The 24,222-nt window shown below is 52.7% G+C and overlaps 7 protein-coding genes across 7 annotated transcripts; 3 read left to right on the top strand and 4 right to left on the bottom strand.

The window, feature by feature from the left end:
• Positions 1-13,245: 13,245 nt before the first annotated feature.
• IUM83_14256 (uncharacterized protein) lies at positions 13,246-14,064 on the bottom strand (the record flags this gene model as incomplete). Its single annotated transcript, XM_067938984.1, has 4 exons — positions 13,246-13,427; positions 13,504-13,687; positions 13,750-13,915; positions 13,979-14,064. The coding sequence occupies 4 exons, from the start codon at positions 14,062-14,064 to the stop codon at positions 13,246-13,248; spliced, it is 618 nt and encodes a 205-aa protein (XP_067790996.1).
• A 150-nt stretch (positions 14,065-14,214) lies between these two features.
• On the top strand, positions 14,215-15,922 carry IUM83_14255 (Ubiquitin-specific protease; the record flags this gene model as incomplete). The annotated part of the gene is made up of 4 exons (XM_067938983.1): positions 14,215-15,040; positions 15,129-15,267; positions 15,343-15,846; positions 15,916-15,922. 4 exons carry the CDS (start codon positions 14,215-14,217, stop codon positions 15,920-15,922), a joined length of 1,476 nt encoding a protein of 491 aa, XP_067790998.1.
• Positions 15,923-16,239: 317 nt separating this feature from the next.
• IUM83_14254 (Peroxisome biogenesis protein 16) lies at positions 16,240-16,869 on the bottom strand (the record flags this gene model as incomplete). The annotated part of the gene is made up of 2 exons (XM_067938982.1): positions 16,240-16,733; positions 16,797-16,869. The coding sequence occupies 2 exons, from the start codon at positions 16,867-16,869 to the stop codon at positions 16,240-16,242; spliced, it is 567 nt and encodes a 188-aa protein (XP_067790997.1).
• A 248-nt stretch (positions 16,870-17,117) lies between these two features.
• Positions 17,118-18,870, bottom strand: IUM83_14253 (Peroxisomal membrane protein PEX16; the record flags this gene model as incomplete). Its single annotated transcript, XM_067938981.1, has 9 exons — positions 17,118-17,228; positions 17,304-17,372; positions 17,444-17,534; positions 17,609-17,769; positions 17,836-17,903; positions 17,992-18,088; positions 18,157-18,349; positions 18,432-18,562; positions 18,652-18,870. The coding sequence occupies 9 exons, from the start codon at positions 18,868-18,870 to the stop codon at positions 17,118-17,120; spliced, it is 1,140 nt and encodes a 379-aa protein (XP_067791135.1).
• A 167-nt stretch (positions 18,871-19,037) lies between these two features.
• IUM83_14252 (tRNA-intron endonuclease) lies at positions 19,038-19,921 on the top strand (the record flags this gene model as incomplete). The annotated part of the gene is made up of 3 exons (XM_067938980.1): positions 19,038-19,389; positions 19,463-19,567; positions 19,644-19,921. The coding sequence occupies 3 exons, from the start codon at positions 19,038-19,040 to the stop codon at positions 19,919-19,921; spliced, it is 735 nt and encodes a 244-aa protein (XP_067791134.1).
• A 68-nt stretch (positions 19,922-19,989) lies between these two features.
• Positions 19,990-21,312, bottom strand: IUM83_14251 (Leucine rich repeat protein; the record flags this gene model as incomplete). Its single annotated transcript, XM_067938979.1, has 1 exon — positions 19,990-21,312. One exon carries the CDS (start codon positions 21,310-21,312, stop codon positions 19,990-19,992), a length of 1,323 nt encoding a protein of 440 aa, XP_067791000.1.
• A 354-nt stretch (positions 21,313-21,666) lies between these two features.
• Positions 21,667-24,155, top strand: IUM83_14250 (uncharacterized protein; the record flags this gene model as incomplete). Its single annotated transcript, XM_067938978.1, has 14 exons — positions 21,667-21,709; positions 21,784-21,878; positions 21,938-22,034; positions 22,106-22,135; positions 22,189-22,350; positions 22,429-22,704; positions 22,775-22,876; positions 22,943-23,027; positions 23,090-23,126; positions 23,187-23,327; positions 23,396-23,431; positions 23,492-23,824; positions 23,892-24,053; positions 24,120-24,155. The coding sequence occupies 14 exons, from the start codon at positions 21,667-21,669 to the stop codon at positions 24,153-24,155; spliced, it is 1,635 nt and encodes a 544-aa protein (XP_067790999.1).
• Positions 24,156-24,222: the final 67 nt, after the last annotated feature.

Below are 24,222 nucleotides of genomic sequence, written 5' to 3'. Positions count from 1 at the left end.
GTCGGACTTTTTTAGAAGTTGGCGACGCTATTTTGGGACCGTGAGCCGCACAGGTGTAAGTAAAATTTCTGTTTGTATGGCTCGGTGGGGACTCTCTTCGCCCTTGACAGCGCAGAGGCTGCCATCTGAGCGAGTGTCACCCGCCGGATGCGGGGTGACCATCTGGGGGAAAGTTTATGTAAATATTGGAGACGGCGCGCCTTCGCTTCAACAGCAAAAGTGCTGTCGCATCGGGAAACTTTTTCACAAGCGCGCAGGCACTTTTTCTCAAGCAAAATCCGCGACTGTATCTGATTTGATCGCGGTGCGCTTGCGTCTTGCCCGCCTGAACGCAGTGTGCAAGCGGAGGCAGCGGCGCTACGTGGAAAATGCCGCCGAAGCCACCTCACGAGCGAGGAAGCGACGCTGAATAACGGCCCCGCGCAAGGCGAGGCCAGCCGGCGGGCTCTCGTCCTCGGCGGCTAATTTTTGCAACGCGACGCATGCAGGTTGTCGCCGCTCGCAGAGTCTTCAATAGCGCTGACCACCGTCGCCCGCTGCCTGGACGTGCCAGACGAGCAGCTATCAATAGCGCCCAGCAAGCTGCAGCGATGCGACTAGGCCGGGCTCGTCATCCTGGCGCACGGCTCTTTCTTGGCCGATCTATTTGGGCTGAGGTGAGTCGCGCTTGCTGGCCGTGGTTCGTCAGAAAATTTCGGCCCGCTTACAGAAAGATATCAGCGAGCACCACCACGTTATGGAGCTGTCGAAGGTGCCGAGACCTCGAGGACGTTCTCTCAATTTTGCCGCCGGTCATCCGGAGCGGCTCCATCCCTTCGGCACCACCGCATGGCCGCCGAATAAAATCTCTCGGCAATTCGGTGCGGGGGCAGCGGCAGGTCGTCCGCCCTGCATAATCGAGCTCTCGAGCGAGCAAAACTGCAAGGCGTGCAAGTGCTTTGCTCCGACGTTCGAGCAAGGTGGCGAACGGGTGGACACCGTGGGATGTCCTCGAGATGCGATCTTAGAATTTTTGGTTGAAGCTGCGGAAACCGGCTACCGACTCAAGTAGTCGGAACATGGCTACAGTCACGGGATGTGCGCGCGTCGGTCGTTGGTCTCGGGCGGAAGGTTACCAACGCACGCCTTGCATCTCCTGGCGGGAGTCCAGCGCCCCTGTGGGCAGCGGTTTGCATCATCCACTGCAAACCACGCTTCGAAGGCGAGCTCTATCCTGCCGCCGTATGGCAAGGGTTTACTGACGCCGCGACCGAGCTTTGCCAGCTTGGTGCAGCTGCAATCGATCTGCGTGCGCAGTCTACACGTAGGTGGTGGCGGGTTTAATAGAGCACGACAAATGGATCGTTTCTCTTACCATTTCAAATGGTGCTCGCACGGCATGCGCCGCTATAGAGTTTGAGCGCTCGCAACAACTCCACAAGCAGCACACATTGCACACCAAAACGCTGGCAGCGACCAGCGTCTCTGCGTCTGGTGGATCTGATAACAGTTCCGAACTCGGATACAGATGTATCATGGTCAACTTGGTGTGACGCACCGCCTACGGCGACCTAGGCAATTCAGAGTCCCGCACAGCGTAGGACAGGAGCCCCGTCCACAGGACAATCATGTTGGTGGGTGGGCAGCATTGTTTGGGCCCTGTCAACACGATGGGTTGTATGCTCAAAAACTTGTCCTTGAGGAGCACCGTGCAAACACATTTACTTCTGGCCTGAAATCAGCTACATAGTGTCCTGGCCTCTGAACGGCTTGGCAATCGCCGACAGAACCTCGTTTGCTACACGCACACTTCACCACGCCTGACAACTGAAGAGAGGCCGAAAAATTGTCCCCTTGGCACATGGCAGACTAGACTGCAGCTGAACTCGCCTTCACTCGACTGGTAGGGGTCGACTCTTATCCCCAAAATTTAACCGCAGCACCGCGCTGGTGAATGAACACGAAGGTGCATAAATTACCTTGACGACAGCGAGTAGATGCCGGATTCTAGCAACCATGTAGTCCCACTTGAGAGGTAGATCCACTTGATGCCAAATGCAAAAAAAAATAATTCTGCAGCATAGGTCATTCATAACCTCATTTGAATTACCCTTAAATTAACCTTACATACTATAGTTCTGACAACTCCATTGCTGTGCCAGCTGAAGTGTTCTTGCAGATTGCAAGACCCCGTGACTGGTCCGAGAACTTTTTCATTGGTCAGAATTGTCAAGGAATCTTTGACAAAACTAGCGACGTTGGGGCTTTTTAGCCCCATGGTGCTCGGCGTTGAGGGGGAACTTTAGTTACGGCCGATTGCCCAACATCGGTGTCTTCAACCAGCCAAATCTGCAGCTGTACCTGTATATGAGCGACGACAAGCTCAACAGAGAGAAGAAAATCCAAGATATGCGCGAGGCCTTGGCGCTGCTCGCAACGGTGGCTCACGTCGACTACGCTGGCTGGAGGTTCATACTGGAGCGCTATTGCGACCTTAGTCTGGGTGAAGAGGGGGATGCCCAGTATGAGGAGGTCATTCCTGCTCAATTTTCTCTAATCCTCAACCTCAAGAGAAATCCAATATCAGGTCGCTTCGACTTAGTGGAGTTTTGCGGCGCTCAACAGCTCGAGCATCCTACTCCAGCGTATGTGCATGCACTGAAGAAAATTACAGATGTGGGAAATATTGGTATGGGCCAGCCGCCTCTCGATATTAAAATCCCAGTCCAAGTGACGTATCCGGGTTGCTCGCAAAATGATCATTTGGAGATGCTACTTGAAGTGCAGAAAGCTGAAAAGATCATCCGGAAGGGTTGGCACAAGTTAAGCCGGCCACAAGACCTGAAGAGTGTGGCCGCTGGATCAATCCGATGCGTGTTCGTGCTGGAGCCCATGAATGCAGACATCGGCATCATGATGGATATATCGCGGACATCGAAGAAGGTACAAAAGTTAATTCGAGAAAACGTGTGGTTCTCTCGCGTAGCACTCACGATGGAAGGCTCTCGAGTGGTAGATGACAAGCGCGAGTACATTAGATCGTTTGGAAACCTGGTGGGAAGTGTTTTCGATCGTACTCGTCGACGCGTTCAACTAGATGGAACGGAGATCAATTCGTCCAGTCTGGAGTCACCACAACATCAAATTGGAGAGATTAATTTGAATTGTGAGCCTCAGCTCACAAGTCGCGACTACGAGGCTATGGCTTCGGCTATGGTGCTTAATCAGACATCCGAGAAGGCTTCGATGATTCTAACGATGCACCCGAACGACCCGGATTGCAGAGCACAATGCTGGAAGTGGATCGCATATGCTTTCTTTTCTAAACGGTCAAACCAACATTCAGCGCTTCGATCCCTTGCACTAATGAGGGATTATCATCCCTTCCACAAACAGGGTCTCGGTCCCGGTCCTAAGAGGGTTTCTATGGAGCGGAGGACCTGACGTGAATATCTCCCAATCCGAAGCAGATTCACATTAACTCGAACTGGATTCACATTAACTCGGACAAGATTCACTATAAGTCGGACGAGATTCACTATAAGTCGGACGAGGTTCACATTTACTCGAACAAAATTCACATTAACACGACGAAATTCATATTAACTAAGACTAAAGCAAACAAGCTACACAGGAGAAGAGACCTAATGCATATCGTCGAGGATCTTTTTGTGTAGAAGCGCTCGAAAGTTTTCTGCCTTCGTTGTATTCAACCCACCACGCGTCCATTTCTCGATCTCATCAGTAATAGAAGTTGGCTCAAACCTCGAAATCATGCTTGCAATCACATCCATGTAGAAAAGCATGTATATTCCGCAGTCCAAGCAATTCGACTGCTGAGGCTTCGTCTTATACGCATATGTACTCCATTCGAACACTAGAGATGAGGTGTCATTGATGGTGAGAGCGTGAGCGAAAAACCACTGCAGAATCACGAATACATACTCGGTACTGTGGGCGCCCTTTAATGAGTTGATGTGATATGCTTTTGCTTGGCCTTGTTGCGTAGCATTCTCAATGATCACAAAATTCCAGTGGTTCCCACCAGATATTGGGAGTAGCACATAGCGATACGATTTCCAGTCAAAAGCACTAATAGCAGCACGAATTCCCCGTCGTTTCTTGACGGGGTTGCCCATATTGTACGCTAATTCGATCTCACCAAACAAGCCAGATCCACAAGGGCATACGATGTTATTCTTTTGTGCCATATATCGAAAGATGAAATAATCTAACGATGATTCAGTTGTTGTTGCACCCTGCAATAAGCTGTCCAAGTCGTCGGAGAAAACATGGATTGTAAGCGCACGCTGTGAATCCGTCCACGTCACCAAGGGAACACTTTTAGCATACCGCTTCCTGAAAAAATGACTTGAAGGATGAGCACTGCCAGTACCCTTTGCAGAGATAGCTGCAGCAACTCCACCACCAGACACATTTGCGTCGTTTTCATTTTTGCTTCCATCTAGAACTATAGGTTCTGCAGCATCCTGTCTAGAGTGGCTGGCACCTGCATCTTCACCAATCTCGGGAGCACGTTCTTTGCCTTCACGACAGGCACCACACATTTCTTTTGCGATCGCATCGTCTTCGAGCTGTGCATCACGAGCCATGCTATCATCAACTGCATCATTAGTAACTAAGTCACCACTGGCTTCGCTAGCAGCCACCATATCCACATCGCTATCACATTCATCACTTTCGTCACTTTCATCATCTGCAACACGAGTGCCCAATAAATCGACGTCACCACTGATATTTGCCGCGTTGTTGACTGCGACTTCTTGATCAACAGTGCTGATACCCTTTCCAGTCTCACGAGCATTGCCTTCACGTATCTCCGCTGAGGAACTCCCATTACTCTGCTTCTGCTCTCGGTATCGATCAATGAATCGCCGCACCCATGTCTTCTGTGTGTTTTCCTTCCAACGAGCAAATTCCTCAATTCTGCTGCAGTATGCCAGCAGGTCACTTGGCGTGCAGCGTCCATCCTCTAATAAGCATTTGTCGTAATATTCCAACACTCTTAATTCAAATGGGGCGAGCTTATGGACGCGCCCCCCCTCCTTTTGCACGCATTCGATCGCCGACTTTCGCATCGAGGTCTCGGTCCAGATCGTCCCAGTACCGCTTACGCCAGCCAGAAAGAGTGCCTTTGGATACTTTTAACATCTTTCCAGCTACCTCAGTACTCCATTCGGGGTGCTGTCTCCACTTTCTCAGTCGCACAAGCTTCTCCTTCAACGGTAGATTTACGCAGGAACGAACCATCTCTCGTGCTCCTTGTTCCCGAAGAAAAGCTGTAATGGAAGGCTGAGAATATTCGACTTATTCTGACTCCCTGGTCGACTTATTTTGACTTCATGGTCGACTTATTTGGAATTGGTCGAGTTAATATGAAACGAGGTCGAGTTAGTCTGAATTGGCGGTCGAGTTAATTTGACACGAGGTCGAGTTAATCTGAATTAGGGGTCGAGTAAATCTGAACCTCACGCCATCTTGCACAGCAATATTTGGGACGCTAGAGGCATGCGATTGCATCGGCCTCAACTTCATCTTTAATCATTTCTGTATTTTGAGAGACCCAGTTCAACGACTTCTTCCGCGATCGACGGCACTTTTCAATAGCAGCCACAGATATTTGAATCGCAACTTGTTCTGGTATTGAAGATGAGCTTTGTACAGTGTTTGCAACAGCAATTACAAGATCCAAAACACGACGCCGACGATTAAAAAACCGGCGTTCCTCGGAATCACACCATTTAGTTCCATACTGCGACTCGAGATCACGTACAGCGATGTCACCATCTATACCAAGAGACCATTCATTCCACAATTGTTGTACAGTCTTCAATCCTCGGCGCATTTTGTACTGTTGCCTCTCGTTAGAGCTGCGCTGAGTTAGTGGAGAAACCGAGGCCGCTTGAACTGGGGTTGCTAGCTGAGCACTTGGTTGGTCTCCTGATAGAATCTGCACTTGGAGGATTGCCTTACCATCCTGAAGGGGAGCCAGCACTTTCAGGACATCGGTAAGGCTGCCTTCAACAGCTTCTAACGTTGAACGCGCCTGACATATCGCACTTTTGAGATCATTATGTACGCCATCGATTTTCGCATTCAGAACAGGTACAGCTTTCTGTAAGCGCTGTTCAGCAGGATCTTCCAGGGTGCTCAAATGCTGCTTTGCCTTTTGCTTGAAGATTTTGAACTGCTGTGATGCAAATATGCTGTGCTTCTAAATCGGGTGGTTTGGTACTATATCCTGCAGCAAAACAGCATCTTGCAGCACAACCTTCCGCAGATATTGTAATAGTTCAAGAAAGCCACCTGACGCAATTGACTGCTCCGCCCCCCCGGTGTTGATAGCTTCTTGCCATCCTTCTACCTGTGGGAAAACTTGTCTTTCCAGTGCCACAGGTGGATCAACAGATGCGCGGACAACAAAAAACTCCCTCGCGCGGGCTCAAAACCTGCCAATGTGCGCATTGCCTCCCTAGGAAGCGATGTGAGGTAGCATTTCTGCATGGCTTGATTGTTCCACCTGCCAAGGCGTCGAATTTGGGATTCGCTTGCACCAGCTAAGTCCGCCATGCGCGACCCAGAGCCACGGTCAACATGTGTCTTGGCTGTACTATGAACACCGACGAATTTTAATGCCACTGTGATAGCCTCGTTATGGGTTTTGTATGACATTGCCTTGGTAGTATCCTTTCCCGTTTTCAATAGCTTGGTTGGGTACCAGCTTTCCGAAGATGTAAAGTCTGGGAAAGGCTCGCCATCGATATGCCAACGCCAAAACAAGTAAAACCCTAGCAATCCATGAGGGCAAATTTCAACGTATTTGCTGCGCATGCAAGCGCCAAACTCAATGCGGCCAACCTGGTTGGTTTTTCCCTGCCTCATCACCATCACCAGTGCTCTGCACGGACTGTACCCCTCATTTTCAAGAAGAATGGCGTGTAAAGCTGCTAACTCCAGCATACGCGCGGACTCTCCGCGCATTAAGGCGTAATGACTTAGCAAAAACGCGAGGAGATTCCTCAAGCGTTTACCAGAATCGCGTCCTGGTGTCCAAAAAAAATGAGATATCTGCTGAAGCTGCTCCATCGTAGTATACCCGTCAAGAAGGGTGTCAGCACCGCGATCCGCAAAGTTTTTCCGCTTTCTGTCGTCTTCTTCAAACTGAGTGAGCTTCAACAGTGCTGTTACGGCGTCGTCGCGAGGTGAGGGATTGCTGTTAATGTTTGCTCGCGCTTGCTGCTTCCAAAGATCTACCATCGCTGCAACATATGCATTCACACTTGATCTCCCTATTGTGGTTTTCCTTTCGCTGGTGTTCTTGGATCCTTTGTGACGCTTTACCCTCCCAATCACGCACTCTTCCAGGAAGAGATGGAGCTTCTCCCCTGTCACAGTGAAGCGCGTGAGTTCATTAAACGAGCTTCCCTTCGACCTGCACCAGTCCAAAAACTCCTCCTGGCGCTTGCTGTACGCCCTCACTGTATTTTTTGGTCTAAGGTTGATTGTTCTGCTATAGGTCCGCTGCACCGACTCCTTCAGCTCGACGCGCATGCGTGCTTCCTCGGCCATTGTTTTTTGTGATTGAGCGCGTCTAGCCTCTGGCAGCCATAATTTTGGCCAACCAACAACCACAAGTCCTGGCGCTCAAATAACCAATTATCCTACTTCAAAACCGGAAATAACTGAAGTGATTTGTCCTGAATCCACAGGGTACCACCCAGTCCCGGACCGGACGCCAGTGATGATAATGAGAGGTTATCTCCCTAGGGTTAGGTGTAGCTGTACTTGAATGCACTATAGAATGGGGACGGCGTCCCTCCCTGCAGACAGCTCTTCGGTGATAGCAAAAAATAGTTCATATCGTAAATTGTGTTTGGGGTGCAATGGAGCCACCAGGGTTGCAAGTTGAGCTCGAAGAGGACGGTAACGCAACGCTAGATCGCTGTCGCGAGGCAAGGCCTGCCGACACGACCCGCGCATACGCGCCTAAGGAAGCTGTTTCTAATTTTCTAAAGCCTGCACTGTCGTATAATTTTAAGTTCTCAAGGCAGGACAAAAATCAACAAAAGCAATGACATACCGAGCACATTACGGCGCTACCGTAAAGCCTTCTCTGCCCTCAGTATGCACTCAAAAGCTAAGACCTACGCTATCCGAGGATCTGGATCTCGAATGGCTGAACTAGCTGGAGCAACAGAGTCACAGATTAGAAGGTTGGGGCGCTGGAATGCTGGCGCTGTGGATGGATATTACCTGGCGGCTTTGCCTCGGGACGCCGTGCGCTCCCTTGCTGGGGTTCCCCGGACCGCCGCTCGTTCTTTTAGATCGAGCTGCTCTTACACCTCCTGATAGTCTGCAACGCGAAGTGTTTCCATTTAACTACATGACAACACAGGTAAAACAGTCAACACCGCACATATCAACTGGAGGATTTTGGAATTGCTACTGTACCTCTGGGTAGTCGTCCTACAAGATGCTGTGCTGCTGCGTGAAATGCATCCATCCCATAAGTTGTGAGCAAATCCTCTGTTTAACATGAACGCGAGCAATCCGTCTGTACTGTCGAAGCACACCGTACACAGAGCAAGCTTACACTCAATGCACTGAGCGACAGTCTCAAATGCAGTTCCTAGTTCACCTTTAAAACCAATTTCAAAACCAGTTAGTAGCTCAATCCATGCTCAGCCCCCTCCCTCTTGTTGTACGTACAGATTTGACTGCCGCTCTTTAGCGCTGGCGCTGACTCTGCTGCTCTGTTTCACCGCGCCGCCCTTCAGGGCATCACTCCCTCCGGCGCCGGCGCGGCCGTCGTCGGCGCGCTAGTCGTAGCAGCGCTGGCCCCTGCTGCTCTGCTTCGCCGCGCTGCCCTTCAGGCCATCACTCCCTCGGGCGCCGGCGCGGTCGACGTCCGTGTGGTGCCCCGCCCAGTGCGCTGGTGCCGCTGCGTTCTGTCAAATGGATTTTGTTTAAATGTGTGTTGTGCAAATGTTTTTTTTGTGTTTTGAGTACGTGGATATGTGCTGTTATCCGGAAGTCCAAACTTCAGATAGTTGACATATCAGAGTGACGGGCGAGGGACGGGGTGGAGACGAGGTGGGGACCGCGTCTCCCTAAAACTTCCGATAATGAGAGGTTATCTCCCTAGGGTTAGGTGTAGCTGTACTTGAATGCACTATAGAATGGGGACGGCGTCCCTCCCTGCAGACAGCTCTTCGGTGATAGCAAAAAATAGTTCATATCGTAAATTGTGTTTGGGGTGCAATGGAGCCACCAGGGTTGCAAGTTGAGCTCGAAGAGGACGGTAACGCAACGCTAGATCGCTGTCGCGAGGCAAGGCCTGCCGACACGACCCGCGCATACGCGCCTAAGGAAGCTGTTTCTAATTTTCTAAAGCCTGCACTGTCGTATAATTTTAAGTTCTCAAGGCAGGACAAAAATCAACAAAAGCAATGACATACCGAGCACATTACGGCGCTACCGTAAAGCCTTCTCTGCCCTCAGTATGCACTCAAAAGCTAAGACCTACGCTACCCGAGGATCTGGATCTCGAATGGCTGAACTAGCTGGAGCAACAGAGTCACAGATTAGAAGGTTGGGGCGCTGGAATGCTGGCGCTGTGGATGGATATTACCTGGCGGCTTTGCCTCGGGACGCCGTGCGCTCCTTGCTGGGGTTCCCCGGACCGCCGCTCGTTCTTTTAGATCGAGCTGCTCTTACACCTCCTGATAGTCTGCAACGCGAAGTGTTTCCATTTAACTACATGACAACACAGGTAAAACAGTCAACACCGCACATATCAACTGGAGGATTTTTGGAATTGCTACTGTACCTCTGGGTAGTCGTCCTACAAGATGCTGTGCTGCTGCGTGAAATGCATCCATCCCATAAGTTGTGAGCAAATCCTCTGTTTAACATGAACGCGAGCAATCCGTCTGTACTGTCGAAGCACACCGTACACAGAGCAAGCTTACACTCAATGCACTGAGCGACAGTCTCAAATGCAGTTCCTAGTTCACCTTTAAAACCAATTTCAAAACCAGTTAGTAGCTCAATCCATGCTCAGCCCCCTCCCTCTTGTTGTACGTACAGATTTGACTGCCGCTCTTTAGCGCTGGCGCTGACTCTGCTGCTCTGTTTCACCGCGCCGCCCTTCAGGGCATCACTCCCTCCGGCGCCGGCGCGGCCGTCGTCGGCGCGCTAGTCGTAGCAGCGCTGGCCCCTGCTGCTCTGCTTCGCCGCGCTGCCCTTCAGGCCATCACTCCCTCGGGCGCCGGCGCGGTCGACGTCCGTGTGGTGCCCCGCCCAGTGCGCTGGTGCCGCTGCGTTCTGTCAAATGGATTTTGTTTAAATGTGTGTTGTGCAAATGTTTTTTTTGTGTTTTGAGTACGTGGATATGTGCTGTTATCCGGAAGTCCAAACTTCAGATAGTTGACATATCAGAGTGACGGGCGAGGGACGGGGTGGAGACGAGGTGGGGACCGCGTCTCCCTAAAACTTCCGATAATGAGAGGTTATCTCCCTAGGGTTAGGTGTAGCTGTACTTGAATGCACTATAGAATGGGGACGGCGTCCCTCCCTGCAGACAGCTCTTCGGTGATAGCAAAAAATAGTTCATATCGTAAATTGTGTTTGGGGTGCAATGGAGCCACCAGGGTTGCAAGTTGAGCTCGAAGAGGACGGTAACGCAACGCTAGATCGCTGTCGCGAGGCAAGGTCTGCCGACACGACCCGCGCATACGCGCCTAAGGAAGCTGTTTCTAATTTTCTAAAGCCTGCACTGTCGTATAATTTTAAGTTCTCAAGGCAGGACAAAATCAACAAAAGCAATGACATACCGAGCACATTACGGCGCTACCGTAAAGCCTTCTCTGCCCTCAGTATGCACTCAAAAGCTAAGACCTACGCTACCCGAGGATCTGGATCTCGAATGGCTGAACTAGCTGGAGCAACAGAGTCACAGATTAGAAGGTTGGGGCGCTGGAATGCTGGCGCTGTGGATGGATATTACCTGGCGGCTTTGCCTCGGGACGCCGTGCGCTCCCTTGCTGGGGTTCCCCGGACCGCCGCTCGTTCTTTTAGATCGAGCTGCTCTTACACCTCCTGATAGTCTGCAACGCGAAGTGTTTCCATTTAACTACATGACAACACAGGTAAAACAGTCAACACCGCACATATCAACTGGAGGATTTTTGGAATTGCTACTGTACCTCTGGGTAGTCGTCCTACAAGATGCTGTGCTGCTGCGTGAAATGCATCCATCCCATAAGTTGTGAGCAAATCCTCTGTTTAACATGAACGCGAGCAATCCGTCTGTACTGTCGAAGCACACCGTACACAGAGCAAGCTTACACTCAATGCACTGAGCGACAGTCTCAAATGCAGTTCCTAGTTCACCTTTAAAACCAATTTCAAAACCAGTTAGTAGCTCAATCCATGCTCAGCCCCCTCCCTCTTGTTGTACGTACAGATTTGACTGCCGCTCTTTAGCGCTGGCGCTGACTCTGCTGCTCTGTTTCACCGCGCCGCCCTTCAGGGCATCACTCCCTCCGGCGCCGGCGCGGCCGTCGTCGGCGCGCTAGTCGTAGCAGCGCTGGCCCCTGCTGCTCTGCTTCGCCGCGCTGCCCTTCAGGCCATCACTCCCTCGGGCGCCGGCGCGGTCGACGTCCGTGTGGTGCCCCGCCCAGTGAGCTGGAGCCGCTGCGTTCTGTCAAATGGATTTTGTTTAAATGTGTGTTGTGCAAATGTGTTTTTTTGTGTATTGAGTACGTAGATATGTGCTGTTATCCGGAAGTCCAAACTTCAGATAGTTGACATATCAGAGTGACGGGCGAGGGACGGGGTGGAGACGAGGTGGGGACCGCGTCTCCCTAAAACTTCCGATAATGGAGATTAGCAGTCTGACCGTTAGTGAAATGGAAGGCTTCGCAGCTGTATTAGCGTCCGACCATCCCGAAGAAGAGTTATTCGGTACTGCTCGAGCTATTGCTAACGAACGAGAGGCAATGTAGTGCTCCAATACGATGGAAGTTTGATGTTCAGGGCCAGCCTGTGGAGAGTGCTAGGGTACTAGCATTTCCATCATCTCTACCCAATCTTTGGACGTTCAGTGACGACGGGAGCAGCTTGTGGGTAGACGTCTTAGTTCTTGGGTTCGGCAGATGCCAAGTGATGCGTGATGAACTAGAGTTCAATTCGTTGAGCAAAGCTGACGGTGAACCTGGTGGATTGAGATCTCTTCGTATAAGCTTCGGCCAGGTGTACAGCAGTAACCCTCCAAGATCGGGTGGGTTGCTACTTCTCCTGAGGGCAGCCGGAGATTCACTCAAATCTCTTACACTTGATAGATCTGTGGATATCAACACAGTTCTGCAGAGCTGCCCGAATCTAGAAGAGCTATCACTTTGGGGTGGGTGTGTAGACGCGAAGTTTGATTTTGGAGATTATCATCGCCAAAGTCTACGTTTACCCGTGCTGACCTTTTCTCGGGAGAACATACCGGACTTGTGTGAGGTATTGAGTAACCCAAATGACCCGCTCGCTGATTGCTTCGAATTCGACAACCGCAGTCATGTGGTGATGGGGTTATTGAAACTAATATGAAGGCCCTCCTCCAGATGCTAGCAGCAAACCGAAAACTGCAGTATCTCGAGCTAGTTGTACCTCCTGGCAACGACAAATATTGCGACAGGTTCAGGGCGTACCATCACAATCCAATTCAGATATCCCTCGCACCCGTTTCCATGAAGTGCAAACTTGCGTTCCTAAGCGTTTTGGGTTTCGGAACAGCACCAACGGAAGCGGAATCTAAGAGAAAACGAGTTGGTTCGCGATCCCTCTCGCCCGGTCATCAAATGGCGAAACACGCTGTGTGCAAAGTTCTTTCATTTGCAGCCGTTCCTGCTCTTCGGCAAGTTTACTTTAGTCAGTCAGCTTTCGTTAGCTTTACCAACGGAATGGCGATCTAGGCTCATAGTGCACAATTACAGCGATCGACATTGCATCGATCAGAAAGACAAAGTGTAGGTAATCTTGTCACTTCAAGTACTTGCTTTCCTGTCTGGCGAGGGTCTTTGTCAAGTAATTCCGCTGACACGGTGAAATTAATTCGGCATTCGGGTTCGTGTATGCATGCGATTCACAGTACGGTACCTACCTACATCACTCGATCGAGGACATCCGCAGCCTACAGAATGCCAAAATGGCGAGATCTATTCAAAATGCTCTTGAAGCCTCATTCCTGCCACTCTATCTCCGCGACCCCTTCTTGCCCTGCTTGACCTTCCTCGTCACTAGTGGCCTGCCCTGCATCAGAATATCCAGCGCCTTGCGGTTCAAGCACTCACCGGTGGACGTGTCCAGCTGAAGTCGTCGTCCACCGAGCGCAAAACTGTACGTGTCCTTGCCGTCGTGTCCCAGCAACTTCAAGTCTGCCCAAACGCAATGCCAAGCAACCGTCAGTCCCGACACCCTCACAGCCGCCACCACCAACATCCCTCCAGTTACCTTTCGGCGAGGCCTCCAGCACCTCCTTCACCCCGACGCCCAGGACCGACACCCGCACGAACTCGTCGGGGTCGCCCACCCTCCGGCACGATACAATGTCCGTCACCACCCTATCGCACAGCCTCTTGGCGCCAAAGAACGCCGTCATGGACGCACTGCAGATGGCTCCGCTGGTCGCAAGCACCTACGTCCCCACCCATGGCGTCAGTCGCAACCCCTCCCACGTCTTAAAAGAGCTCTTCGCACCTCGAGCATGTTGGCGCTGGCGTCGGCCTGGTACACGAGGCTGCCGGACAGCAGCAAGGCGCAGTACATCTGGAAGCGGCTGCCGGGGCCCATCCAGCGCATCAGGTCGCCGCCGCAGTCCTGCACGATGGGCGTCTCATGCACCTTGGACTTGTCCACGGGCACTCTACCACAACGTCCCCAGTCAGACTACAGTAGAACGGCAGAACCACCCCCACGAGCCACGTACTGGATCTTGGGCCTGGCGGCAAAGCATCGTGTCTGCGTCTGCGAGGCCAGCGCCAGTGAGCGGCGGAGCGTCACTCGCCCCAGCATCGTCCAGTCCAATTCAATTGTCAATTGTCGACTGTGTGGCCCGCGTATTATTTGCTTTCGCCCCACCAATCAGACGTCGCTCTCGATCCATCCCACAAACTTTCACAGTACCATGTATTATGTTCCTTACGCGGAGGAGAATAAATTACCATGCCTGGTCCGTGGCACGGCGCGTCGACCCGCGTCAAGACCTCGCGCCTGCCGTGGCTGCTGCTGCTCTGGTGGACGCGCGTGACGCTCTGGCTGCGTCGCTGGCTGCAGCGGCCGCTCATGCGGCTCGGGATCGGTTCCCTGGACGACGGCGAAGACATCGACGCCGTGGACGAAGACGACGCGGACGCCTCCTCCTCCTCTGCTGCTGCTGCTGCTCCTGCTGCTGCGCCGCTGCAGGACGCGGCGCTGCCCTGCGGCCTGCCCAACAACGGCAACCTGTGCTTCGCCAACGCCGTGCTGCAGTGCCTGGCCGCCGTGCCCGTGTTCCTGGAGAGCGTGGACCGGGCGCTGCGCACGCGCTCGCAGCTGCACGTGGTGCGGCGGCCCGACGACGCCCAAGCGCAGAAGCTGCTGGTGGCCGAGACGCTCGTGAGTCTGCTGAGAGGCATCTCGCCGGTGGACGAGGAGGAGCTGGAGGTGGAGGTGGAAATGGAGGCGGGAGTGCTGAGACGCAGAGGAGCACAGCACGACAGACGCAGGAACGCGCGGGAGGACAACCAGCAGAGGATGCGGCGCTTCAGGTCGGCCGCCAGCCGCTGCAGCTACTTGGTGTCCAGCGCCGCGTCGAGGCAGGAACAGCAGGACGCGGAGGAGTTTTTGTCGTTCTTGCTGGAACTGCTGCACGACCTGCTGCGCGCGCCGGCGCAGCCGCAACGACAGGAGGAGGAGGAGAGGCAGCAGTTCTTGCAGGCGGAGAAGTGGTGCCTGAAGCAACTGAAGAGCTACGACCCGAACGACCCCAGGTCGTACACACATGCAGTCGGTACGTTTTGAATTGGGGGTGTGGCGAAGACGGTGGCAGGTGAGATGAGCTCACAATTAGGTGTTGTTGCATTTTGTGTTGGATGAAGCGAACCTGGGCGAGGCGCGATGGGGGCACTTTCTCCGACAGAACGCCTCGGTGATTACCGATCTGTTTTCGGGCCAAACTGTGCGAGGCTCGCAATGCTGCAGCTGTGCTAACCTCACGTGTCTTCACGAAGAGCAACGGTGCGTATTGTTGCTCTGATGTATTTGGTTTGGCAGACTGACTTATCGTGTTGGTCGCTTGTTGATTGCATTCAGAATTATTTCACTTTCGATCGCCTCGGGGAAGGGCGACCAAACGCTTGCCGAGTGTCTGGAGCACTTCCGTCACCCTGAACAGCTCACCGGCGAGAATCGTGTGTACTGCGATGGTTACTGCCGTGCCAAGACCACCCGCCTCACACAAATCTTACTACAGCGTGTGCCACCTGTGCTTATTCTTCAGCTGCAGCGGTTCAAGCATACGTCGACGAGAGGACACACTGAGAAGGTGGATACCCCGGTGAGCTTTCCATGTAGAGGTGACGAAGTGCTGGACATCACCATGAATGCATTTTTCAGAGACGAAGAGAAGCGCGTCACGTTCGAGCTGGTGGCGGTGTGCGCTCACCTCGGTAACTCTATTGACTCTGGTCACTACGTCGCGTATGTGCGGCATCACCATTCACGGCAAGATGATTCATCCTCCGCCCAGTGGCTTCGGATCGACGATGACGTGGTCTCGGTGGTTGACAAGACAACGTTTCGAAGAGAGACGCTAAGGTCTGCCTACCTTCTTTTCTATACTCAAGTCACCAGGTAGCTCACGAATAAAACCGTTTTGTTGTCAAGATTTTAAACTGCCTTCGATGACATCCTAAAGACACTTGGTCTGCCAGAGTTACCTACTGTCTAAACTAGTAACGAAGGTGCTCTGCTGAAGAGAAAGTTAGATCGTGCTAATATGCAATTTTCAAACTACACTAGATCGCAAAGAAGACTCATAATAATAGTCGAGGACGAAGGACTAAGCAAATGGTGACGATAATGAGTCTCGCGCCTTTGGAAACGTCACATTCCTTGTCGTTAGTAGCTGATAGATATAGCTACTGTAAGTGCTTGACAGCTTCGCCATTTGCAGCCTGTCACTGGCGCTGGTAAGTATCGACCCTTGGCTTAGCGACGCGTTGTAGCATCATTGCGACATTGCGGCCAGCGGACCATACCTGGCTTGCATCCTGGGTACCCAATGGCACGGCACGCAGGCCAATCAATGGCGCCAGGACGACAGTAAGCGTTCACATCGCTATCTTCAGCCAAACCACGGCGGGTATGGCGACCAGTATCGTCCGAACCAGACTCGCTGCTACTTCCGTCGTATTCAGTGCCCTCAGCCAAACCACGGCGAGTGTGGCCACGGTTGGTGTCATCCGAACCAGATTCGCTGCTGCTTCCGTTGTATTCAGTGCCCTCAGCCAAATCGCGGCGGGTGTGGCCACGGTTGGTGTCATCCGAACCAGACTCGCTGCTGCTTTCGTCGTATTCAGTGCCCTCAGCCAAATCGCGGCGGGTGTGGCCACGGTTGGTGTCATCCGAACCAGACTCGCTGCTGCTTCCATCATATTCACTGCGCAAGTTCGACAGGTCCGTAATAGCTCCAGTCGGGTGCCCTGCAAAGAATAAGATTGGTTAATACCTGGAGGCGGCATTCGTGCGAACTGGAGATACCATACCTCCTTCAGTAGTGAGCCCGTTCACCAGAGACACGACGGCCACTAATACCACCAAGCTTGCTACAATTTTCATGATGCACAGAGGTGAGTCTTTCTTTCGTCCGTGGCTGCTCCTGTTGGCGCGACTTCAGAAGTGAGCTTCTAAAAGCACCAATCTTGGACAAAAGCCTCCAGAGTATATCCTCGAAATTGCACGAATAACCGAGCAAGAATTTCCAGCGAAATGCACAATCCTTTTATGCAAACTTTCAACGTTATGGCGTCAGAACGAGAAAACACAAGTGTGTGGAGCTTATACAAACGATTTCGAAGAAAAGGCCTCTACGACGCCGAGATGTAGAAATGGAACTGGTGGTAGTAGTCCAGCACGGCCGTTGTGCCGAAGCGGAACAATTTGCCCACGACGGGCACGTAGTCCAGCACGTCCGCAGCCTGTATGTATTGCACGAAGCGATCCGTGAGTACACATTAGTGATTCTTTCAAAACGTCAAAAGCTAAAAACTTACCTTTCCAGTAGCAGGCTTCGTGACAGTCGCGAACACGGGGTCGCGAAGCAAGTAGAGAAGGAGAGCCATCTATGACACGCAAACAAACCGTGTCGCGGTGTAAACACTATGGATGTAAAACACTACGCTCTCAAACGCACCTTTCGAGCTGCAATTTCATCCTTCGCCTTATCACCGGATACACGCTTCTTTGGCTCCACCGGTTTAACAGCGGCAGCAGACAACGCCAAACTACATGCACAAATAAAACAATGTTAGCAATGCGATCCACCGTTGCTGAAAATGGCCGTCTGGCGAAGACATACCCAGAGAGTTCCACGAGAAGTGATGCAACAACAGGAGTCCATGAGGTCTCCGGGCGGCGACGACGCAGCAGTGCATACACGACGGGCCGTAAAATATGGCAGACCTCTCCCGCCACAAGAAGGTCCTCCCGCGAACCTTCCGCGACTTCAATCGTCGCGTCCTACGAGCAATACGAACACGATGCAATGTTAACCTCCGTAAAAGTACTACGCTTGTCTCGACTTACTTCAAACGTGAGTTTGTTGGGGGCTTCCTCACTCTTCTCCGTCTTCGGCTCAGGCTCCGACGCTGCCGCTACAAAATTGCAGACACAAGTGAGATCACAATCAACGGTTTAGCGCTTGCACAACCAGTCCTCCGCCTCAATCATTCGATCACTCACGCTTTCCAAAGGTCTTGCCCGTGCGGGCGCCAGGTTGCTTGGGCTTCTTGAAGCGCGCAAACGCTGACGGCCGAGGAGCGGATTCCACGCCCTTGTACTGTATCATTGCAACAACAAGTCATGAGTCTACATTCCCCCCACCAGCTCCATAGCACACAAACTCACCTTTCCGCCACGGATCATCATGGCGCGACGGCGCTGCGCAAGCAGCACGAGACGCAGCACACCCTTCACGACCTCCACCCACACAATCAGGCGCCACTTGCCCACGTCCCCGCCGACTCTGCGGGCGACGACCTCCGCCAGCACTTGCACATGCGAGACCAGCGACAGCGGCACGCGCACCAACCGCGTCAGTCTGCACAGCAGCAACACCAACTCGTTGTCAGCCTCTTCACAGCAGCAGCAACAGCAACTTCAACTCCAGCCGGCGAACGCACTTCTGACTGCCGGTCGGCGACTCCTTCTCGGCGTTGTCCTTCTTCCACAGCACGTAGTCGTGGTAGAGATGCAGCAGCCCCACCAGCGAGTAGCCGAACTGCGTCGCCACCTCCGGCTCCATCACGCGCTTCTGCAGCGCCATAAAAGCCATTAAAAAAGATAAATTAACTGAACTATAACCTCTTTCAAGATATCTCGACGGTCGAAGAGCCCACGCACCGGCACCAGCTGCGGCGCCACATAGAGCGTGGTCTCCACATTGCGCGCCAGGCCCGAGTGGCTGCCCACCCACGCCTCGTAGGCACCGAGGAGCGACGAGGTCTTGGACAGCATCGAGGGGGAGGCCGCCGGCGTCGTGGCACGCGTGACAGTCTTGGTGGAGTCGCCCTCCGTCGTCACGCCCGTCTCCAGCGTCGTGTTCTTGCTCTCGTCCGCCATGTTCGATCCGCTTGTGGTAAGGCGCAGGAGATCCCGGGGGTTGGTCGGACCGCTGCTCGAACGGCAACGTGCAGTTGTTGACTAAACGATTTATAGGATCCGCCCGAAGTGTAGGTTCAAGTCGAGCATCTGATTGGTGGATGGGATTTCAGGTCTCTTCCTGCAGTATGAATGTGTCGGTAGCGACGGTGGTGGCGGCGGCCGACGCCGACGCGACCTACGCGCTGGTTGCCGAGCCGCAGCACGTCGCCTTTTTGCAGCAAGAATGTCGGGTGTATGGATCTCCGGAGGGGACGGCTTTGGCTGCTGCCGCGGCTCCACTGCGGCTGCGATTGGCTCTGGAAGAGATGGCGCTCGGGGTGGTGAAAGGGTTTCTCCGCCTAGAGGCGCCACTAGCGGGATCCACCGGTGGTGAAGCTGTGGAGAGTGAAGCGCAGAAGGTAGTGAAGGAAATTACTGAGGAATTGAGAGGCAATACTTTGCAAAGAGAGGATGGTGCTGGCGTCACGTGGAGGTTATGTAAGACTTGCTGTGTAGTTAGCCAACGTGTCGGTGCGCTAACTTGACGTCATTGCGTTGCGCTGGGATGCAGCATCGCGACGCCGTGCTCGATTGCGAGTTTTCCGAGATCTGTGGGAGCGAGGCTACGTCGTGACGTTCGGCTCCAAGTTTGGTGCTGATTTCCTCATTTACAAAGGTCAGAACCCGTTTGTATCCGCTAGAACTTGTGAAAAGTGGGCATGCTGCTGACAGTGTCGTGTTGTGTTGCTCAGATAACCCCAAACATGCTCACGCAGTTGCACTGGTTGTGGTGAAAAACTACGAGGAAGAATTCGCTCGGGTGGACGTCGTGAGCTTCTGTCGTGTGGCCAAAATGGTGAAGAAGCAGCTCCTGTTCGCGTGTGTGCGGGATAATGGCGAAGACAAGAGGAGCGATGCAGAGGAGAAGGGAGAGGGTGACGAGAACGAGGAGATAGAAGTGGCTGCTGGTAGCGTTGTGTACATTTCATTAACGCACGCGCTATTGGTGTCACGGCAGGAAGAGTGCTGAAGAATTGCATGATCTCTAACTACCTGGCAATACAACGCACAACAAGCTACCAAGAAGATCCAAGTGACTTACGTGCTGTTTCCACCACCTTCGGTAGAAGATGGAGTCTTCATGTTCACTTCATTCTGCCGGATTTTTTGTGCGATCTTCACAAGGCAATCAGCATCAGCGGGGATCTGCGTGTTTTGGCGCAGGTCGAGTGCGACGAGTGTGCTGTTTTGCTGCAAACCCTGGAGCAGCACGTCTCCATCGCTTTCAGTCAGTGCGTTGCTACTCAGATCGAGAGATCGGAGTGCTGTTAGCGAGTCGCTAAGAATTTCAGCCAGCGCCTCTGCGCTTTCCTTGCCCAGCATATTACTGCTCAAGTTCAGGTTGGTCAGCGAGGCGTGCTCAACGAGGCCTTCAAGCAGCATACGCCCGCCATCGTCGGTTAGGCGGTTCAGCCGAAGATCGAGCTCCACTAGACTGGTATTGTACTTGAGCCCGCGGCTGAGGTACCGACCGCCTTCTGCGTGGATCTGGTTGTCACACAATTTCAGCGTGGTGATCACGCTTTCGGGGCCGAGAAGTTTGGACAGCAATCTCGCTCCGTGGTTAGTCAGCTTATTGTGTGAGAGATCGAGGGACGTAATACTGGTGTTCTTCACGAGACCTGTCATGAGCATTCGTAGCAGGTCGTCGTCCAGCAGATTGCTCGGAAGCCACAGTGTCGTCAGTGAGCTCGACGACTTGATAATATGCGAGAGGTTGGTCGCGTCGGAGATCTTCATCCCGAATAGCATGCGCTCGTACTTCATCCCTATCTGCTTGACGCCGTAGGTCACGCGGAGCCTGGTCAAGTTGCGCAGCTGTGCGCAGATCTCGTTCAAGTCCAAATGCGACAGCAGTTGGTCGATCTCCAGAGTGAAAATGTAGTCGCTGGAGGCCTTAACGACTGCCATCAAGTGGTCGTGATCATCCAACGTCGGATCAAAGTCCTCGAGTAGATCTTGCAGATATTTCTCTAGGAAGAGCTGCTTCCAGGTGAGCCCGTGATCTGCGATCTGGATGTTCTTCCACTGCGTCTTGCTCAGGCAGCAGCGCTTCCAGTAGTTCTCGTCCGTCACATTCGGCGCCGTCACGCACACGTCGAGGTCCAATGGCAGCCGCGCCATGACCTCCGGCAGGAACTGGCGCGGCACATTTTGCGCCTTGGGCTGCAGACGGAAGCGATCGGAGATGATCTTGAGGCACATGAGCAGCAGCGACGGAATGGCCGACGCCGACGCAGCATGCTTGCCGTCGCTGTCTGCCCCCTGGCCGCTCTGAACGACACGGGCGCGGTACTTCTTCACCTGGTCTGACAGAGCGCACACATCTGTCGTCACGCCGACCGTAGAAGCCGAGACCATGGTGCCTAGTGTTGCTACTGCTACTAAAGTGACTCTTCCCACTAAACAGACCCGCTGAGACGCAACGTCAGTTGCTCGCACGTCAAAATAGCACTTGCATGACGGATGTCATGCATCAGACGCCACCACATCCCATTTAACGGAGTGCGTGGACTCGAACGTGGCAGTAGCATCAGCAGCAATGCGCGCAATAGCCGAGTTGCCGCCAGTTGATGTGCAACTTCAACTTGGCGGGTCAGAGTGATGGTCACCGGGTTTCCCTTGGATTCCGCGTCCATCTCGCATTCCGCACTCTGGCGCGCAAGTGAAGTGAAGATGGAGCAACCGCGTGCAGATGAGACGAGTGCCAGGGCGATGCTCCTGGGGGACGACATCGGCGAGCTGCGCAAGTACATAGGTACGTCTGCGCACCCCTCAGAACTCCTTGTGCGGCCTCGTGGCCCGTGCTGACGACTCTGTTCGCCCTTGCAGTGGAGATGATGCAGGCGGAGATGGAGCTCATGGAGAGCATCAAGCTGAACGAGCGCAACGTGGGGACGGCGAACGCCCGCATCAAGCGCTTCAAGGTGCGCTAGCGAGTCGGATATCCCAGCGCGGACAACCAGACTAACACTGTAGCCTGCAGGAGTTGATCGCACAAGAGCGCGCGCGCTACCAGGCGCTAAAGAGCGCGTTGGCGGAGGACGCTAACGAACTCCAGAGCCTTGAGGAGAAGCAAGTTGGTACGAGTAGAGCTCTCTGTCTGAGGTACATTCGAGCTTGGCTGAAGATTCGTTCGCTGTGGATTAAACAGTTGCTGAAGCCAAGCATCGACAGTTCCGAGGTAAGGACGTATCTAATGAGGACACCTTTGCACCTGTCTAATTATCATTGTAGACGCTGTGACGCAGCGCGAGAGTGAAGTGCAAGAGCTGCGCTCGCGCTTTCAGCAGCAGCGCTCCGCCATGCTCGGCTTGAGACAACAGATCATAGACGCCACTGCTCAGCTGGAAAAGTTGTCGCTGTCTAACGAGGCTGTAGAGAAAGAGGCACACGCGGGTATGTGGAAATGGATGGCATGGCTGTAGTCAGGCATGTCAAACGACGGATTGTGCTACTGATTTGTGTTGATCCCAGTTCATGCCGCATTGGACGAGTGCACTGAGCCAACGGAACAACGCGTTGCTCGCCAGAAGCTCCGTGCGAAGATTAAGTACACACGGCAGTTCATCACTCAAATGGAGGAGGAGTCAAGTCAACTCATTGAGAGCCGAACCAAGCTCGAAGCCGAAGTTCTGAAGTGCGAGCAGGAGGCTCACAAACTACGAGAGTCGGTTTTCTACAAAGAAAAGGAAACCGGGGTCTTGTTTAGTCGCTTGCGCGAAGACACACTCCGTGTTATCCGAGAAAATGGTACGTCTAGACTTCCGGTAAAGTATCTTGTCATTATACCCCAAACAGTGTGCATCGTCGTCCTGTACAGGAAAGATCGAAGGCAAGTTGAAGGCCAAGCGTAGGAAGTTCCGCCTGAAGACAAAAAATGAGATCAGCTCACTTAAACGCAGAATCTCCTTCATCACTTCTGGTATGTCTGCAGATTGCACTTTAACCACGAAGTTTCGACGTTTTTGAGACCGTACGATTGTTTCAGAGCTTGAACGGGGCCAAATGACGAATGAGGACGCGCTTTCTGGTATCGACGCTCTTAGTGCGAAGCGTGAGGCACTGGAAGAGAGGTGTATATATCCACAATCTTCCTTGTGTTTCCGTTTTATCGCTCACGACTTCTCTTGACTAGGCTATGCGAGAGGAATGAACAACTGGCTGCTGCTGAGGTTAGTATTCCCAGCTTGTGTGAGTGGCTTGGCGCCGCCTTTGACCCATGTTGCGTTTAGAGCACAATTGCAGAGCTATCGGGCTCAATTTCCACTGCTCGCCGCGGTGAAGAAAACTTTGATACAACAGGTCTTCAACAAGAGTTGGGTTCGAAGCGTGAAGATGCTCGATCAGCTCAGAAAAAGTTAGATGACAAACAGGTACGGTCAGATTATTAACTACACTGAAGTTTACCGTACAACCTAAGAAAGCATGGAATGTGGCACAGACTCTTCTCAAACTTTTGGAAGAAGACCACACTCAAGTAAGTTCATCACTGATTGTGCGTTGACTTCTCCTGTCGATGAGCTAACCACCCCTGCAGCTGAATGCAACATTGAAGGGTCTTAGCGCTCAGGTTGTCATGGCAAAAGACACGACGGAGGGGCTGGATAGTGAGATCGCCTCACTGGCGCAAGATATTGAGAAGCAAGAAGAGAAACTCAGGGGTTTACGCGCAGCGGTGAGTAATGCGAAGAAGAAGAACGCTGTTCTTAGTGATGAATACAAGGAACACCAAGGGAAGATCAAGAATACCATCAAGATTCAAACGAAACTTCGCCGCGAAAAGGATTCGCTACTCGATCAAGAAAAAGCAATGGCCATAGAACTACGTGAAGTTGAAAACGTGAGCAACCTTTTAGGCGAAGGCCTCAAGGTTCGTAGAAGATGTTCATTCGGTGCTAATGCGGTTGAGATAACTGAACGTTTTCGTACGCTTCTAGCACGGAACGGAGTACGCAAGCCAACTCGGTGAATCAAGTGCCAGTGAAGACAAACAGAACCGCATCGAGTTTGAACTCCGTCGTCAGGAGTTTAGTTTACAGCAGCAATGTGCGCAAGAAGAGTCCAAGTTCCAAACCGAAGTCGCCACCTGGGACGAGAAGGTACTGTGCTTATGGATGTGTCAAGCGAGGGAGGATAACTCGGCTCACTGGAGTTGATTGATGTAGATCAAACAGGTGGAGCGAAAGCTTCGCAGTCTTTAGCTTCTTTGCATTCAACAACGCTCAAGCATCATTCCTTTCATTTACCTTGAGAGCAATTCTCGGAGTT

This window comes from Phytophthora cinnamomi (assembly GCF_018691715.1).
Source record: "Phytophthora cinnamomi strain GKB4 chromosome Unknown Contig42, whole genome shotgun sequence".
NCBI classification, from domain to species: Eukaryota; Oomycota; class Peronosporomycetes; order Peronosporales; family Peronosporaceae; genus Phytophthora; species Phytophthora cinnamomi.
This window is presented reverse-complemented; position numbering and strand designations above follow the sequence as displayed.